At 44.8% G+C, this 16,476-nt stretch overlaps 3 protein-coding genes across 13 annotated transcripts in view; 1 reads left to right on the top strand and 2 right to left on the bottom strand.

Annotated features, from left to right (window-relative positions):
* Positions 1-2,791, bottom strand: part of IPO11 (importin 11) — a 73,814-nt gene extending 71,023 nt beyond the window's left edge. For 2 of the 7 annotated variants that reach the window (XM_015277596.4, XM_040655789.2), the window contains exons 1-2: positions 2,567-2,791; positions 2,154-2,214 (exon numbers count right to left, since the gene is read on the bottom strand). The gene's annotated coding sequence lies outside the window, so the exon portion shown is untranslated. Of the gene's footprint in view, positions 1-1,905; positions 2,215-2,566 lie in introns of those variants that run through there. The other 5 variants (XM_004937270.5, XM_015277598.4, XM_040655791.2 and 2 more) reach the window with 4 other exon arrangements.
* A 612-nt stretch (positions 2,792-3,403) lies between these two features.
* DIMT1 (DIM1 dimethyladenosine transferase 1 homolog) lies at positions 3,404-10,943 on the top strand. The gene is made up of 12 exons (XM_424746.8): positions 3,404-3,523; positions 3,705-3,778; positions 4,582-4,668; positions 5,065-5,126; positions 5,235-5,328; positions 5,408-5,457; positions 6,266-6,389; positions 6,493-6,585; positions 8,398-8,462; positions 8,763-8,826; positions 9,325-9,431; positions 10,166-10,943. The coding sequence occupies exons 1-12, from the start codon at positions 3,463-3,465 to the stop codon at positions 10,206-10,208; spliced, it is 924 nt and encodes a 307-aa protein (XP_424746.3). The 5' UTR covers positions 3,404-3,462; the 3' UTR covers positions 10,209-10,943.
* Positions 10,944-13,888: 2,945 nt separating this feature from the next.
* The window catches only part of KIF2A (kinesin heavy chain member 2A), a 57,105-nt gene continuing 54,517 nt past the window's right edge, over positions 13,889-16,476 (bottom strand). For all 5 annotated transcript variants that reach the window (XM_015277306.4, XM_015277307.4, XM_015277308.4 and 2 more), the window contains 2 exons: positions 16,096-16,231; positions 13,889-15,696 (listed from right to left, as the gene is read on the bottom strand). In XM_015277306.4, the coding sequence (XP_015132792.1) occupies positions 15,611-15,696; positions 16,096-16,231 (222 nt within the window). In that variant the 3' untranslated portion in view covers positions 13,889-15,610. The remainder of the gene's footprint in view (positions 15,697-16,095; positions 16,232-16,476) is intronic.

Below are 16,476 nucleotides of genomic sequence, written 5' to 3'. Positions count from 1 at the left end.
ACCAGAAAGGCACATACTTAAAGAGCAGGCAGCTTACATATATATTAGATGTCCAAGAAAAGGCCGGATTATTACAGTGAGTCCCCAAAATGATTGACATTCCCCCCTTTACCACAAGTCTCAGCTCGTTTACACATGCACATCTCTCAGTGGTCTTTCCAATGAAGGTCATCGTGTTACTTTCTTGGGCTTGAATTAGGATGGAGGACACTTAGCTGGCTCTGGTTGGTCATCTCATCTGCCACAACTCTGTTCATGAATCCGCTGCTCCTTGTTAATTTGCAGTTTGCCGTTTTAGTCTACTGTCTCACATTCCAAGGATAGGGGAGCTAATGAAGTTCTTTGGAAACAACAGGAGGCCTGCTGTCTGCACTAACTAAGTCTGTAAAAAAACATATGTTATCAGCAGCGAGAACCTAGCTTAGCAAGGTCAAATCTGCAGCTGCCGATTCAACACATCACATAACTTTTAACCTAACTTACTTTCCTTAATTCACATGCCCTTACAAAAAATCCCTCCGTAGCTTTCCCATAGGCCCCCAGCAGGTACTGGAAGGCCACTATAATGCTCCCTCAGAGCCTTCTCTTCTCCAGGCTGAAGTCACAGCCTGTCCCTGTATGGGAGGTGCACCAGCCCTCAGATCATTTTCATGGCCTTCGTCTGGACCTGCTCCAACAGCTCTGTGTCCTTCCAGGGTTGGGGGCCCCAGAACTGGGCGCAGTATTCCAGGTGGGGTATCATGGGGCAGAATCACCTCCCTCAACCTGCTGGCCATTCTTCTCTTGATGCAACCCAAAATATGGTTGGCCTTCTGGGTTGCAAGCACTAATTCCCGGTTCATATTGCATCTTTCATCAACTGACACTCCCAAATCCTTCTCCTCGGAGCTGCTCTCAAGCCATTCCCCACTCAACCTGTGTCTCTGCTTGGGATTGCCCTGACCCAGGTGCAGGACCTTGCACTTGGCCCCGATGAATACCAAGAGGTTGGCATGGGCCCATCTCTCAAGCCTGTCTAGATCCCTCCAGACCCAGGTATCCTCTGGGTATCCTCTTCCTCTAGTATGCTAACCGCACCACCCAGCTTGTTGTCATCTGTCAGCTTGCTGAGGGTGCACTCAATCCCACTGTCCATGTTGCCTACAGAGGTGTTAAACAGCACTGGCCTACGAGGAACACCTCTTGTCATCAGTTTCCACCTGGACATTGAGCTGTTGACCACAACTCTCTGAGTACAAACGGTCTGTCTGCCAAATCCATTTCTCTCCATTTTGGCGGCCAGGACATCACATGGGACAAAGTCAAACACACTGCACAAGTCCAGGTAGATGACATCAGTTGCTCTTCTTTCACTGATGCTGTAACTCCACCGTAAAAGGCCACCAAGTTTGTCAGGCATGACTTGCCCTTGGTGAAGCCATGTTGGTGACCACCAATCACTTCATTTTCCACGTGCCTTAGTAGGGCCTACAGGAGGATCTACTCCACGATTATGCCAGGCACAGCGGTGAGACTGACTGTCCTGTAGTTCCCTGCATGGCTTTTTTTCCCTTCTTGAAAACGAGGGTTATGTTTCCCCTTTTCCAGTCATCGGAAACTTCTCATGATGGCCAAACTCACACAGCCCACGTTATTCATCTAACTTCTTCCAAACTCAGCTCACCTTTGCCATTTCATAAACACGACTGAACACTTCACAACAAACTAGCATGCAACAGCAGACATAAAAATGAAAGGTTCAGCCTGCTCTCATGCAGAGGCGTTAAACTAATTATTAATCGATTAATTAAATTAATTCACATGAAACCATCCCAGTAGACAGTAAAAACCTACATCTGACGATATGCTTTCAAAAGTTTGTATGTTCAGTTTGGGCGATTAAAGCCTTTAGAATGGCATACATACAGATTTATGGCACACAACAATCTCCTACAGAACGGCACGGTGATGGAACAGGACAGGCAACGACACAGGAGAGCGCCGGAGCTCCAGGAAGTCGAGGCCGAGGGGTGCGCGCACCGGGGGAGGCGCTCCCACGCACTGCCAACGCCTCTCGGAGCGCCGTTTCGAATTCGGGGACACTCGAAGGCAGCGGCGGCGCTCTGACACCTCGCACGTGCTGCAAGGCAACAGAAAGGAGAGACGGAACTCACCGCAGCCGTGCCGGCCCTCCGTGAGACGTGGGGAAAAGCTGCTTTCCCGTCGGCTGTCAGCCTGCGGGGAGAAAACAGCCACGAGTAAAGATGCGGCCGCCTTGCTCCGTCCCGCAGGACGCGGCTCTCCCCGCAGCGCGCCGCCCCGTCCTCTCGGCGCTGCCCGGTCGGACCCGTTCCGCGCGGAGCCGGCAGCGGCGCCGGGGGCCGGGCGGATCGCGCGACGGCAGCACGAAGCCCTCGTTCCGGCGGCCCGCGGCAGCGGTACCGGCACCGGCACCTGCCCGACTCACAGCGCACCGGAGAGCCCCGCACGACGCCGCGCAACTTCGCGGCTCGCCCCCGCCCGGCGCAGGCCGCTCCCGCCGCTCGTCCCGCCCCGCTCCCGCCCGCAGGACGCCGCCAGCCCCTACCGCCTCCACACGGCAGCGCGCCGGGCCCAGCACCGACCAGCCCCGCTCGCCGCCGCGCCCCCTCCCTGCCCGCCACGCCGCACCACGCCACGCCACGCCGCGGGTCGCGGAAGGCCGCCCCGCTCCACCCCGCGCCCCGCCCACCAGCAGCCCGTTCCCCCGCCCTCCGTACCGGAGGAGCGCCTCGGGACGGCGGCAGCGCGGGAGCGGGACACGGCTCACCGCGGCGGGGCGGGGCGGGACGGGGCGGGGCGTGCGCGCGGCCCCCGCCTATTCTGAAGCTCGCGCCACACGCCGGCACCCGCCGCGGGAGCTGCGGCACCCCGCCTCCCCGGCGCGCTACGTATACGTCATCTCGGCGCGACGTCGACGGGCTTTGCCCGCCGCAACGTCGGGCAGGCGCCGTTCTGCTGCGCATGCGCGGAATGGGTGCGGGCTGGCGTGGGCGGGGCGCGCGAGGGGCGGTGTTACGGCCCGCCTCTTGGGGGCGGCGGGCGGTCTGCTGCACTTCGCCTGGGTGGCGTCCCGCGGGTGGGCCGTGCTAGAAGGAGGCTCGGACTTTGTGCAGAGCTGTGTTTGTGATGTGGAGCAGAGTGGTTACGGCAGAAACTCACGCTCTGCCTCCGTACAGAGAGCCTGGCGCTGAGCGCCTCGCCTCTGAGTTATTTCGTTGTGAGAATAAGAGATGACGCTCTGAACGCCTCCCGCGCCCGGGCGGCCGCCCCCCGGGACAACCCCGGCGCGCAGCGCTGCGGGGCGGAGCGCGCCGCTCCCGCCCCCGCGCGGCCGCCGTAGTGCCGCGGTGACGCGCTCTTACCGCGCTGCCCGACGGGAACTGCCGTCCCGTTGCCGTCCGGCGGCGGCCGCACGTGTGCGCGGAGCGGAGCGGCGCTGCCATGCCTAAAGTAAAGGGAGGGAAGCGGCCGCGGCAGCAGCTCCAGGAGGGCCGCGCCAACGGTGAGTGCCGGTCGGGAACGACGCCCGCGCTCTCCCCGCGCCTCTGTCGGCGGGGACCCGGCCGGGGCGAGCGCGGGGACGCGTCGAGCGGGTCGTGGGCTTAATGGAGGCGCGTGGTGCGACGGCGGCGGGTCGGGCTGGCGCGGGTTGCGGGCTGACGGCGCCGTCTGTCTTTCCGCAGGTATCCTGTTCAACACCGGCGCCGGGCAGCACATCCTGAAGAACCCCCTCGTCGTCAACAGCATCATCGAAAAGGTGCGTGTGCCGGGGCGCTGTCCGTGTGCTCACGGCGCCGCTGGGCAGTCGGGTGTTTGCGTGGAACCCAAACAGTTCTGCCGTCCCGAGGTCTTCAGCTCACAGCGCCTTGGCCGCCCCTTTCCTCTTAGGAGAGGGTGAGAGCTGGGACTGCTCGGATGAGGAGGCAGATCCCCTCCTCACAGACCTCCAGAAGCCGCCTGGACGTGGGCCTGGGCACCCTGCTCAGGTTGGGCCGGGTGAACCCACAAAGCTTTGCCAGCCTCAGCCCTTCTGGGGTTCTGTGAAAGTAATGGCGAGGCCGTGCTGCTGTCCGTGCTCGTGTCAGGGGCAAGCAAGCTCCCATCATGCCAGCACGTAACAGCTGTCACTGGGAGAGCTGAGTTCTTTCAGTGTGTTGTTAGGGCATCACCTGAGGGAGGTGATGGACTTCAGAGCTGGGCTCAGGGGCAGAAGTCAGGAATTTTTGCCTTAAAAGCACACCTTGATCCATTTTTGTTATCTGTGTCTTTTTCTGGCTGTGGAGATGCCTTTCTGTGCTATACTTCTTACTTTTTACTGTATTTTTTAGAAATGGTGGCTGCCTGCTGACTTTTCTGTGCTCATCTAAGCATCACTTCTAATTAAATTGTAGGACATTCCTGTGTTCACTGTTTTCCTCCCTTCTCTTTCTAAACTACATTCATATTTCTCTGTTAGTTGAGTTCATGGTCTTACTGAGCTGCATGTACCTTCCATTTTAAAATTGAATGACTGCTGGGAATTTGTTTTAGAAAAAATACAGAGGTGCTGTTTATTCCTAGGCTGCACTGCGGCGTACAGATGTTGTTCTGGAAGTAGGCCCTGGAACCGGTAACCTGACCGTAAAAATGCTAGAGAAAGTGAAAAAAGTAAGTGTGGCTTTCCTCCCATACTTAAATCATGCTATGGATTAGTCTGTGGCAAACATAAGGGTCTTTTGCTACCTCATCCGGGTAAGTAGAACTGCCTGATTTAAATTTTTCTCAACCCTTAACATAATTGCAGTGAGTTTTTGTCTATTTGTGTAATTCGTGCTCGTTTTTGTCAATCTATATTGCTGTTATCAATTTATTTTGCATCTCTTGCATGGCAGGAGATTTGCATCATTTCCTGATGGCAGGAAAAAAGCCACACATAGCCTGATGGAAATATTGAAGAGCTGCTTAATCCTGTAGCAACACTTACTTGTACCTGTTTTACAATTGTAATTTTCGTTCCAGTCAGGAGCTCATATGAAGCGTTGCAAATATATATGTTATTTTCAGGTTATTGCTTGTGAAATTGATCCCAGACTTGTGGGTGAACTTCAGAAAAGAGTCCAAGGCACGTAAGTATCAACTGTGGAAATTACATGAACTTGAAGCAGTGGAGCTGCTTTGGCAAACACTCTGGCAACGTGCTTGTTTGAAGATAACCCCATTGTACCTTTCTGTAGGTGTCTGGCAAACAAACTTGAAATCAAGGTTGGAGATGTCCTGAAAACAGAGTTACCGTTCTTTGATGCATGTGTAGCCAACTTGCCTTACCAGGTATAGACTAAACAATGTGACAATTTCTTTTTTCATAATTGCTGAGAAGTTGCGCTAATGTTACTACTCTTTTCCTCAGATTTCTTCACCATTTGTTTTCAAGTTATTGCTTCATAGACCCTTTTTCAGGTATGTGGAAGAGCAGTGCTCTAGATTGCCAGATAGAAGAAAAAGCCTCCTAGTTTTACAAATATTCCTAAAAAAATTTTTAGTTCTTAAAATATCAGTTTGGTGGCTCAAGACCACACCAGGGTTGTTTGTTTGTTTGTAATATGGAAACTGATAGTGCCTGTAGATTAGTTAATGTCAATGTGTTGTTCACAAGAAGGTGATATAGTCTTGGTATAAGTGGGAGTCCAAATGATGAAATCAAGAATTGCTCCTGTTTGCACTGGAATTGTGACTGATTGTTATTCCAGGGATAAGCAGTGCATAGTAACATTTCAGATGCTTTCCTACATTAGGAAGTAAGGTTGATAAGGGTAGACTTGAAGCCAAAACATTTCCTATTGTCTATAAGATGTAAAAATGTAACTGATCGGGTACTTCTGTGTGTTGTGCAGTATGTCATTGACAAACTAGTTTTAGTGATGTTACTGGTCGGTTTTTGGAGTTAGAGAACTTGGATTTGAAGGATTTGTCATAGAACTACTCAAAATCATTTGTTAGTTGGGCGCAAAACTCTAAGACTAGTCTCTGTCTCTTTGATCTTCACCCACTTGAAAGAATCAAATTCTATAGTAGCTTTGAAACAATTTGACTGGTTTCACTGAGGCTTTTTTGAACAGTCTGAGCTAACTAAGCAAAGATGTGTACTGAGGGGGAGGGGGGGGGGGGGGGGGGGGGGGGAGGAAATGTGTTTTCTAACTGCTGGTTGGCTTTTGACTTAAAAGTTGGTTAAACTTGAAATTTATTTGCTCATTTCTGTTTCTCCCAGGTGTGCAATACTTATGTTTCAAAGAGAATTTGCACTTCGTTTGGTTGCAAAACCAGGAAGTAAGCTATACTGCAGACTTTCTATCAATACTCAGTTATTAGCTCGAGTGGACCATCTGATGAAGGTATGTCATTTTGCATTACATCACAAAGCTATCAAAGATAAACTATGTTTCTGTGAATGCGAAGCTGTGCAACTTAATCATGCAGCTGCTTAACGTCTAACAGGTTGGAAAAAACAACTTCAGGCCTCCTCCAAAAGTTGAATCCAGTGTTGTCAGAATAGAGCCAAAGAATCCACCACCACCCATCAACTTCCAGGTGAGCATCATATACTCTACTAACAATGAAACGTTCTGTTTATTAGCTTGCATGCAAGATAATAAGTGATCCAAGACAGCCAGTGTAACTTCTCCAAGGGCCACTCGGGTGGAATTCTAGGATGGAGTGACAGCATCAGTGGACAAAGGAAAGTTAGTGATGTCATCTTCATGAACTTCTGCAAGGCCTTTGATGTGCTGTCATACCACATTCTTAGCTATAGATTAGGAAGGTGTAGATTTGATAGGTGGACTATTCAGTGAAGGAATTGGTTAGATGGTCACAGCCAGAAGGCTGTGGTCAGCAGGTCTGTGTCCAGGTAGAGGCTGGTGATGAGTGGTCTCCCCCAGGACATCTTGGGATGAGTGTTCTTCAACATATTTATCAGTGATCTAGAAAGTAGGATTCAGCGTATCCTCAGCAAGTTTGCAGATGACTCTGAGCTGAGTGGCCCAGTTGATACAACAGAAGGAAGGGATGCCATCTAGAGGGACTGGAGAGGCTCGAAAAGTGGGCCTGTGTGAACCTAAAGAAGTTCAACACGGCCAAGTTCAAGGTGTTTCACTGGGGTTGTGGCAATCCCAGATATGTGTACGTACTGAGAAGAGAACTCTTTGAGAGCAGCCCTGAAGAGAGGGACCTGGGGATCCTTGTGGGTGCAAAGCTTGATGCAAGCCAGCAGTATGCGCTTGCAGCCTGGGAGGCCAAGTGTAGCTTGGGCTGCGTCAACAGGGGTGGCCAGCAGGGTGAGGGGTGGGAATATCTCCCTCTGATCTGCCCTTGTGAGGCCTCACCTTGGGTAATGCATCCAGTCTTGGGGCCCCAAACACAAGAAGGATGTGGAGATGTTGGGATGGGATTAGAACAGGGCCACAAAAATGATTGGATGTCTTCTGTGCTCCTCCTATGAATGCAGGTGGGGGGAACTGGGCTTGTTCAGCTTGGAGAAGTCCATGAGAAGATGTCGTTACCATCTTCCTTTACATAAAGGAAGCTTATAAAGAGGAGGAAAACTGCCTTTTTACAGAGGCAGCTAGGACAAGGAGAAATGGTCTTAAACTAAAGAAGAGGAGGTTTATTTAGGTTAGATGTTAAGAAATTCTTTACTCAGAGGGTGGTGAGGCACTGACACAGGCTTCCTGGAGAAGCTGTGGATGCCCCATCTAGGGCAGCATTACAGACCACGTTGGCTGGGACTTTTTGGTAACCGATATCGTGGAAGGTGTCCCTGCTTATGGCAGGTGAGTTGGAACTGTGTTGAAATGAACATTAAAGATCACTTAAGTCGTTCTATGATTCTCTTTCTGACAAGACTCAGATAATAACTCTGTATCAGTTGGAGAGTTGCAACTCATAATGTACCTCTCATCTTCTGGCTGATGGCTTTTTTGTTTATGATAAAAGGAGTGTCTAAGAGTGACTTCAGGTGACTCTTCACAGTCTCAAAAGATAGATGCTACAAGATAGTATTTTTGAAGTTTATATTTGATGTACTTTGATCTTAAAGACTTTTTCAGCCTTGTTCAGCACTAGCCAAATATTCTTGAAGCATCTTGCATCTCTAGCACTTAAAATTTGGCCTGGAGTTCCTGGCCACAGGCAAGAGCAAACGGTTTTATTGGGTGAAGTTTTTTTTTTTTTTTTCCTCCTCAACTAGTATTACTTTGTCCAAGATTGTATGGGCTTTCATGAAATTCTTAAGAAAGATACTCTCCTGAAAGATCATTTAGTATTGCAGAATTATCAAGTGTTTGTTCCTGATTGTAGCAGCTGTATTTTCCTTTCAGTAAATATTGTACACTTCAATTTCAGGAATGGGATGGTCTGGTAAGGATAGCCTTTGTTAGGAAAAACAAGACGCTCTCTGCAGCCTTTAAGTAAGTAACTTCTATTTGAGAAACATCTTTCAAAGTTTGAGAATTCATCCAGTTAACCATTCACTTTGCAAAAATGTCTGTCAGTGTTAAATGCATGCCATCAGAGTCTGGGATCAACTTTGAAGGAGAGTTTATGCTGAGGTCACAGACTCTTACAAAGTGAAACTTTTAGGAGAAAACTCTTTAACAGGCACCTGTTTAAAAAGAACAACTCTGTATAGTTTCTTTTTATAGTAAAGTCTAACAGCTAGGCAAAAAAACTAAAGATCAGCTTTCATTCTAGATTTACATTTCTTTTAGGTCAAGTGCTGTAGAGCAGTTGCTGGATCACAATTACCGAATCCATTGTTCCTTACATAATGCAGTAAGTTCCTTTTTAATATATTGAATTTTAAGCCTGTGTGTTGTGACCTAAATTCTAATATTATAAGGATAAAAAAACACAGTGGAAAGGCTCAACATGTCAAAGCATGCCTCAGAAGGTTTTGGGAAGGGAGGAATTTAACTTTTTTCTTAAAGTAAAATCTGAAACTTTACTAAATTGCAGTGAAAAAAATTAAATCTGAGGACATTGTTAATACAGGGGCTGTACATGTCTCAAGGACTGACCTCACTGTCTGCTAAGAAAACTTCATGTCAGCTTACTGTTAGTGATATACTGTTAGTGATTCATGTATAGTGCATGAGCTGAGGTATCATTTCAGACACAAGAATACAGTAATCCATAGAGAAAAAGAAAAGCACAGCTTACATTGCTTAAAGAATTTGTCTTCTAAAAGCAGGGGAATAATAAAATATTTAAATTAATATTTTTCTGTGCTTTGACTAGAAAAGTAATTTGTACTCTATTTTCTGTTGACAGGAAATACCTGAAAACTTCAAAATTTCAGAGAAAATACAGACAGTCCTAAAAGATACAGGTTACTCTGAAAAACGAGCCCGCTCCATGGATATAGATGATTTCATTCGGTAATTCTTTTCTCTTTATGTCTTCCTTTTAAGCTTCTTCAAATTCCACCTGCTTCTATACCTATGTGACCCAATATTAATCTGTTTAACATAGGAAAAGTAGTATCCCTGCATTCCACTGAATACCAAACACTCTTTTCTTTCTGATATGAACAAAAAGTGCTTATACTCTGTATGTATGTTAACTGCTGGTTACAGTATTCATAAGCAACTAGGTAAAGATCCCTACTTCTGTACTGTGTGTACTAGGCACTTCTACATCTCTTCTAAAAATGCCTCTAAGAACATAATTAGTTAATGTCATTTTTCTGCTGGCTTGCACAACCCTTACCTATTTTCAGGATTGGGCCTTATTCTATGCCATAATTTGGAAATATAATTACCTACTATATTGTGCTCTAGCTTCTGGCTGTTAGCTTTAAGTTGGAACAAGAATCATCTGAAATTCCTACTTGTTTGTCAACATAATAGTCAATGCTGTCTGCTCTTTACAGACATGTAGTAAACCTGGTAGGATGCAACATAAATAACTGCACTGGAAACGTACCTGTATCTCTAAAGAGGCAAACTTAGTAGTAACTTCTAGTATAAGCTGTGTAACAGTTCTTTCTTGTATTTAATTATGGATGCTTTTGTTTTGTCTTCAACGTTTGCCAGTAAGCATGCCTTAGAAATGACTTAATCTGCTGTATAAATTAGTAGAAATTGTGACATGAATATTTCACTTTTTTCAGACTCTTGCATGGCTTCAACTCAGAAGGCATCCATTTCTCATAGACTTTACCAGAAGAGTGAAAGATCTGTACTTAATTACATAAACCTTATCTAATCTCAAGTGACTGAAAAGGGAGCAGCTCTTCTCACAAACGCAACAGAACACAGCGTTCACATTTTGGTTCCTACTAAGAATAATACGTGCTATTTTATCTTAGACAACAGAAGAGAAGATACTACTCCATATTTTAAAAGCATTCAGTTCTTTCATGGCTGAAGTGCTGGACTTCCAGACAAAACTGTATTTTTCAGTATACTCAATGACATGGGGATTGATACTGCCATAACTGAAATCCGTATTCTTCGATCATGAACTTCATCTCAGTATCCTCCTACAACACGGTATAATCTGATCTGGCAACAAAAATGGATCTGTAGTAATTCCACTTAAATGCTTTCTTTTGATTTGAAATGACCACGTCTTCCATTTGTCCTCCAGGAGCCAATGGCATTCCAAGTCTGTTAGCAACTTAATACTGTTAAAGAAATCCCATTAAGTGTTTTTCAGAAACAAGAGCATTTGTCTTACGGGCTTTGTATGAATTATGAAAACATGGCTGAGGAACCTTACATCGATGTCGTTTCCTTTACCACCTGTCTCAGTGCTTTTGAACCTTTGTAGGAGTTGGCAGAAAATTACCAGCTGACCAGCAGTCTTAATGCATGGCCAGCATCTACAGATTTTTATAAGAGAACGGGGAGTTTTAACACAGATTAAACCTTTCAGTGAGCCTCAAAGTGATGACTTGTGTGTCCTGACTGAGTGAAGTCACTTAATGTTTTGATTACATGTTTGTTCTGAAGAAGGCATGCTTTTCCCCAAGAAGCTTGTGTTAACTCTACGCAGCTGCCACAATCCACTTTGATCTGCCTTTAAGGTTCAGGAAAATGGTAACTATAGCACTGTGGCATCACGCAGAGCTGAGAGCATAACTAGCTCTATTAACTAACATCAGTCACTTGTTTTGTGTGTGGTATCTCATCTTCTATAAGACCACAGTAAAAGGAGAAGAAATATAACCAAAAAGTGCTCCAAAATTCACCTTCATTTTACAAAGTTCTAAAAATCAGTGATTCAGGAACATGCATATGCAGAAAGGAGTGTTTCAGAAAACTGAATTACTTGTTTTCTAACTTGTAGCTTGTAGAACCTATTTATGAATTATGGTTGTGTAGCAGCAGCAATGTGCACAGACAACACAGAAGGTACGAATGTTTCTTCAGTGCATTGTGCTTCTTATAATTGTTGCTTTACAGCACAGGAAACAATATGATTGTCCTAGTCAAGGAGTGCCCACCCATCACAGCAGTGGCTTACATCATTCACCGCTGTGTCACATCAGTTGCTAATATTCGTTCCTACTGCTTCAGTTTTGGTGTAGATCCAGTAAGTACAGCAGGGTCTGTCACACAGTCAGTCTCTTAATAGGCAGTAGATGCAATTTCAGAAGGATTAGTGAAAGTGGGTGGAATTTAATTGCCTCTTTTCTGCATGTCCTCTTTGGTACCCACTACAATGTACAGCCTGGCCTTGCCTCTAGGTTTGTACAGAGAAACAGTAGGGAAGCAGCTGCCTCACAGAGGATGTCCTGACCAGAGGTGAAGTGTTAGTGGACCTGGTGCTCAGTAACTCAAAGGAGATGATTGAAAAGGTTAAGTTTGGAGACAGTCTGGGCTGTAGCCAACCATGTCCTGGCATTGTAATCTTGAGGAATAGGGGCCTGGCAAAGAGCAGTCAGGACCCTGAACTCAGGAGTGTGAACTTACTTACAGCTTTTTGAGGAGTTAGTGGATGCGATCCCCTGGGAAACTGTGATTAGGAGCATAGGAATGGAGCAGAGCTGGCAGCTGTTTAAGGACAACTTTCTGAAAGTGTGGGAGCTCTCTGTTCCCTGGGATTAAAATCAAGCAGAGGAGGAAGAAATTATATCAGCTGCTTGGAATTCTCTAAGACCTCTGACTTAGTCCCACACCACTGCATACTCCCACACCACTGCATACAGACAGGCCTGGGGCCCCACATACAAGGATGTAGATCTGCTGGAGTGCCTCCAGAGGAGGGCCACAAAGCTCAGAGGGCTGCAGCACTGCTCCTACAAAGACAAGCTGGGGAAGCTAGGCTTGTTCAGCCTGGAGGAGAGAAGGCTGGGGGGAGACATAATCACAGCCTTCCTGTACTTGAGAGGAGCTTATAAACAGAAGAGACTTTTTACTCAGGCAGATGGTGATAGTTAAGGGTGAGTGGATTTAAACAAAAAAGGTGTAGGTTCGATGTTACAAAGAAATTCTTTACTCAGAGGACAGTGAGACAGTGGAACAGCTGCTCAGAGAAGCTGTGGATGCCCCATCCCTGGAGGCATTGAAGGCCATGCTAGACAGGGCCCTGGGCAACCTGATCAGACGGGTGGTGTCTGCATGCAGCAGTAGGGGTGGAACTGAGTGATCCTTAAGGTCCCTTCCAACCCAAGTCATTCTGTGGTTCCATGTCACAATCTTCAGATGTTTTTTTAGAAGTTAAAAGTAAGAAATCTCTAGAGAAACTCAAGGAAACTCTTTGGTGTTAGAAAATAACCGAAGGGTGTCTTAACTTTTTGGGTTGCCTGGTCCACACTGAGTGAACAGGAATCGTCTTGGGCCACGTATAAAATATATGTACCTGTACATCAATAACAAAGTATTTTAGGATATTTCTTACCAAAACATAAAGTGAGCAATAACAACATAAAAGTAGTGAGATATGTGACCCTGTTTTTGTGAAACGAACATATCACCCTAATTCGTTGGCAGTGGCTGCAATTCTTAGTGAGCTCTCAAGGCATTTGTCAGTGTTTTGTGATGTAAATTTACTCTTCCCATGCTTTGACCTTGAGAATAGTTATTCACAAATCTAAGTACTGCTAAAAAATGTCAACATGAATGAGACATGACTGTGAAGCAAGGGATATTTATCTCTGCTAAGATGAGGCTTATAGAAGTCTGGTAAAAAGACGGTCAGATTTTTGAGTTGAACATCTGATTGCAACTCCATACGTTCCATTTGAAAATTTGCACGTAATGTGTTGAACATGGAGTCACAAGACATGGATTTTTTTTCAACAGTCTTGAAACCTATTCTCCAACTCGTCTCAAAACAGAAAGTGTGGCTGCTTTTTTTTTTTTGCTGTTGACAGGATTGCATTCAGCCAGCGTTCCAAAATGCACATTACTTTCTGTAACTTTAGTTGGCACTGCACTGCACCCCCAGCCCCGGTTTCTGTTTCAGCCCAGGCAGTGCTGACTGCACACCACTGTTTGGTTGCTGTGGGAGATGGGGCCACATGGCAGGGCAGAGCTGCTGCCATGGCAGCACTGGGCAGGGGCTGGGCCACAGGTTGGACATACCTGCAATAACCTGTACTGACACCTGTTAGCAAAAGCTACCTGCCTTATTTTTTTCCACTATTCTTTTAACTGTGATGAATGATGTTCTTAACTAAATTCTCAAAAAATGTGTGATGTGTCTTTAAGGCCTCCTGCAAGATGAAAGTTGTGATCGTCTTCCCATTCCACAAATTTGCACGGAATGTTACTGTCTAGAATTTAAAATCTATTCAAAAAATCAGAGGCCGTTTCAAAAGTGCAGCAACTCACGTGTTTACAAAGTGCCACCCTCCCCAAAACAGAACAGAACTTTGATAGAATTCTCATTTGTAGTTCATTTAATAGCTTAATTTATTAAACACATTATGTAAAATCTACATTGGTTTTTTTTTTCAGCTTTCATGTTTACACACATGAGGATTTTTTGATTCTTTTAACCATGATGCGACAAGAGCTTCCCATAGCCTACCTTCCTATGGGAGATACAAACATTAAACACTACAAGAATTCCTGGCTCATTTAACTCTCTTTTCATTGCCTTCCCTTTACTTCCCTCTAGGCCTTACACAAGCAAACAGGCTTGTATTCCAAAAGTAACGTTTCAGCAGTTCCCAGGAGAAGTCTGCTGATAGAAACTCCTGGAAACAGGGAGAACTCCTAGAGAGGTCTACGACTCTTCATTTGATGAGAAGTTCTTACACGAAAGGTCAATCTCTTTTGGATACACAAAAGTAACTTGAGTGCCACCAACTAAGAAGTGCTGATACACATGGCGCCATTTGTGAGAATTTAGTTACTTAAGGAATTCCTGTTAGCACTAGGTAGAGGTATTGTGCAAATCCTTAAATGATGCGATTTCACACCACTTTTCAGCTGCTGGCACTGCATACAAAGGGAAAAATAGGTATTAGCTACTACTTTTAAAGCAACAGAGCTACTCAAACTACCTACAAACTACAGTTAATGTACATGTAAGTCTGTCATGCATCAAAAGCCAATTTAACAGTATGTGAAAGGCCAGTATATTTAGCTAGATCCCCAAAATGTAGTTAGCTAGATCCCCAAACTTTGACAGTTATCCTAGCCATACACAGAGGTCAGATTGTACCTTTATTCTGACAGCATTATCACACCATACCACATGCTGCATATCTGCATTATCCTAAGATACAACTCTCCTCAGTACTTAGACATTACCCTTTATTATACATCAACTAATTTATATTTTTTTCTTTTTTTCTTTTTTTTTTTTAACTGAGAAAAGTGTTATATAATCATTCTTTATGGTTTTCAAATAAATCTAGAATCCATATTTTTACAAGGAGGATGGAATGTCCAGCTGTTTGTCCACTCTAACAGCTCTTGCAGTTCCTGTTCAAATGATATGGCACATTCTGTGAAATGAATGAACTACTCACCAAAATAAAAGTTTCAAAAGACATTAAAAATGTACATACGCTAAAAGTAATTTATATTGACAAAATTAGGAATGTTGCTTAAGGCTGTGCTTCAGAAGGAGGATGTTTAGGGTTAAGTAGCCTTCATCAAGGCACAGAACAGGAAGTGGTAAGCACAGCTATCTGCAGAAGAGAAGTTATGTACAACCACTAGTGAGGTGAGCATGCAAGCAAACACAATTTAAAACTGCACAGCTGATCTCTGTAACAAACCTGAACATAGTTATATGGAAACACTGTGATTTTTTAATAGCCACAGTTTTACTTCATTGTTAAAAACATGGCAAATATTTCCAAACATAAAATTCACAATTTGAATAAATGAAATATTTTAAACAAAGTGCTTCACAGATCTAAACCCTGCATGGTTGTGCTGTCTGGTCTAGAAGCATTTTGTAGACATCATAGGAGCATTTCACACAAAATCGAAAATGTCACTCAGGCGAATAAGAAACAGGACATTTCCACAGACATTTCTAACGTTTTTACACTTTCAAGTAGTTGAGTTTTTAGGGCCACTGGGTTTTGTAACAAATGTGTGCTACAGCAGTACGGGTTCGTGGGTTCCTTTAGCAGCAAAGGCCCCTTTCAAACGGCACGTGGTCTTTTTGGGTTGATTTGTTTACTGGCCTGTTCCTCCTCTTGCAGAGCTGCTCGGAAAGATTTCACTTTATCTATAATAAAAAAGAGAGAATGAGTACCGATATGCCTGTGCCCAACAAAGAGAGAATGCGTACTGATATGCCTTTGCCCAACACAGATCCTGAAACTATTTTTTTCTTTTTTTTTTTTTTTTTTACATTTCCTTTGCATTTTCTTTTTCTTCCCCTTAACATTTTGGAATAAAGGAAAAGGAAATGGAAGTTGCAGAAACAAGTTCATACTTTCTGGAGGTGTAGCAGAGACTTTTCTTTCAAACTAGAATGAATGGAATACAGATGTGAACTTTTTCCTAGGCAGCAGAACAACCATTTCTTCTCCATTACATGACAGTGTAAGAGGAAAAATATCCCCAAATTTAAGCCCACACTACACATTGCTAATAAACACAAAAGTGATTAAAAGCAATCTACCTCTAAGTTCAGTCAGAATATCAATCTTTTGATCCAGAATTGCTTCAAGTTGGGTAGCATAAGAATCCACATCATAGTCTACTTCTTCTGTCATCTCAAGAAGTGCTTTTTCATCTTCCAGCCATCTAATAGATTCCTAGATAACAGTTATTAAAAAACAACCAAGATAACAAAACAAGCAAAAAAATATTAGCAAAGGTACAGGTTGTAAGACAAAGAGATGAATTACTACTTATACTCAAGATGACTGTATTTCTCACTGCTTACTTATCTCATTCTAACAGATTTCAATTTTAAAATGAATCCATATTTTTAGTTCAGAAAAACTGTGTGCTCTGCATGCAATTTCTTAATTCCAATGGCTGTATCATCAACCGTGTC

This window comes from Gallus gallus, chromosome Z (genome assembly GCF_016699485.2).
Source record: "Gallus gallus isolate bGalGal1 chromosome Z, bGalGal1.mat.broiler.GRCg7b, whole genome shotgun sequence".
Lineage (NCBI taxonomy): Eukaryota > Metazoa > Chordata > Aves > Galliformes > Phasianidae > Gallus > Gallus gallus.
The sequence above is the reverse complement of the archived record's forward strand: the minus strand, read 5'-3'. Positions and strand labels throughout refer to the sequence as shown.

What these genes read in the sequence shown, in the direction of transcription:
- DIMT1 (XM_424746.8), top strand. Translation starts at nt 3,463, where the DNA reads ATGCCTAAAGTAAAGGGAGGGAAGCGGCCGCGGCAGCAGCTCCAGGAG. An exon ending in CTTCATAGACCCTTTTTCAG is followed by an intron (nt 5,458 to 6,265) that starts GTATGTGGAAGA and finishes TGTTTCTCCCAG; the next exon opens with GTGTGCAATACTTATGTTTC. An exon ending in GAGTGGACCATCTGATGAAG is followed by an intron (nt 6,390 to 6,492) that starts GTATGTCATTTT and finishes AACGTCTAACAG; the next exon opens with GTTGGAAAAAACAACTTCAG.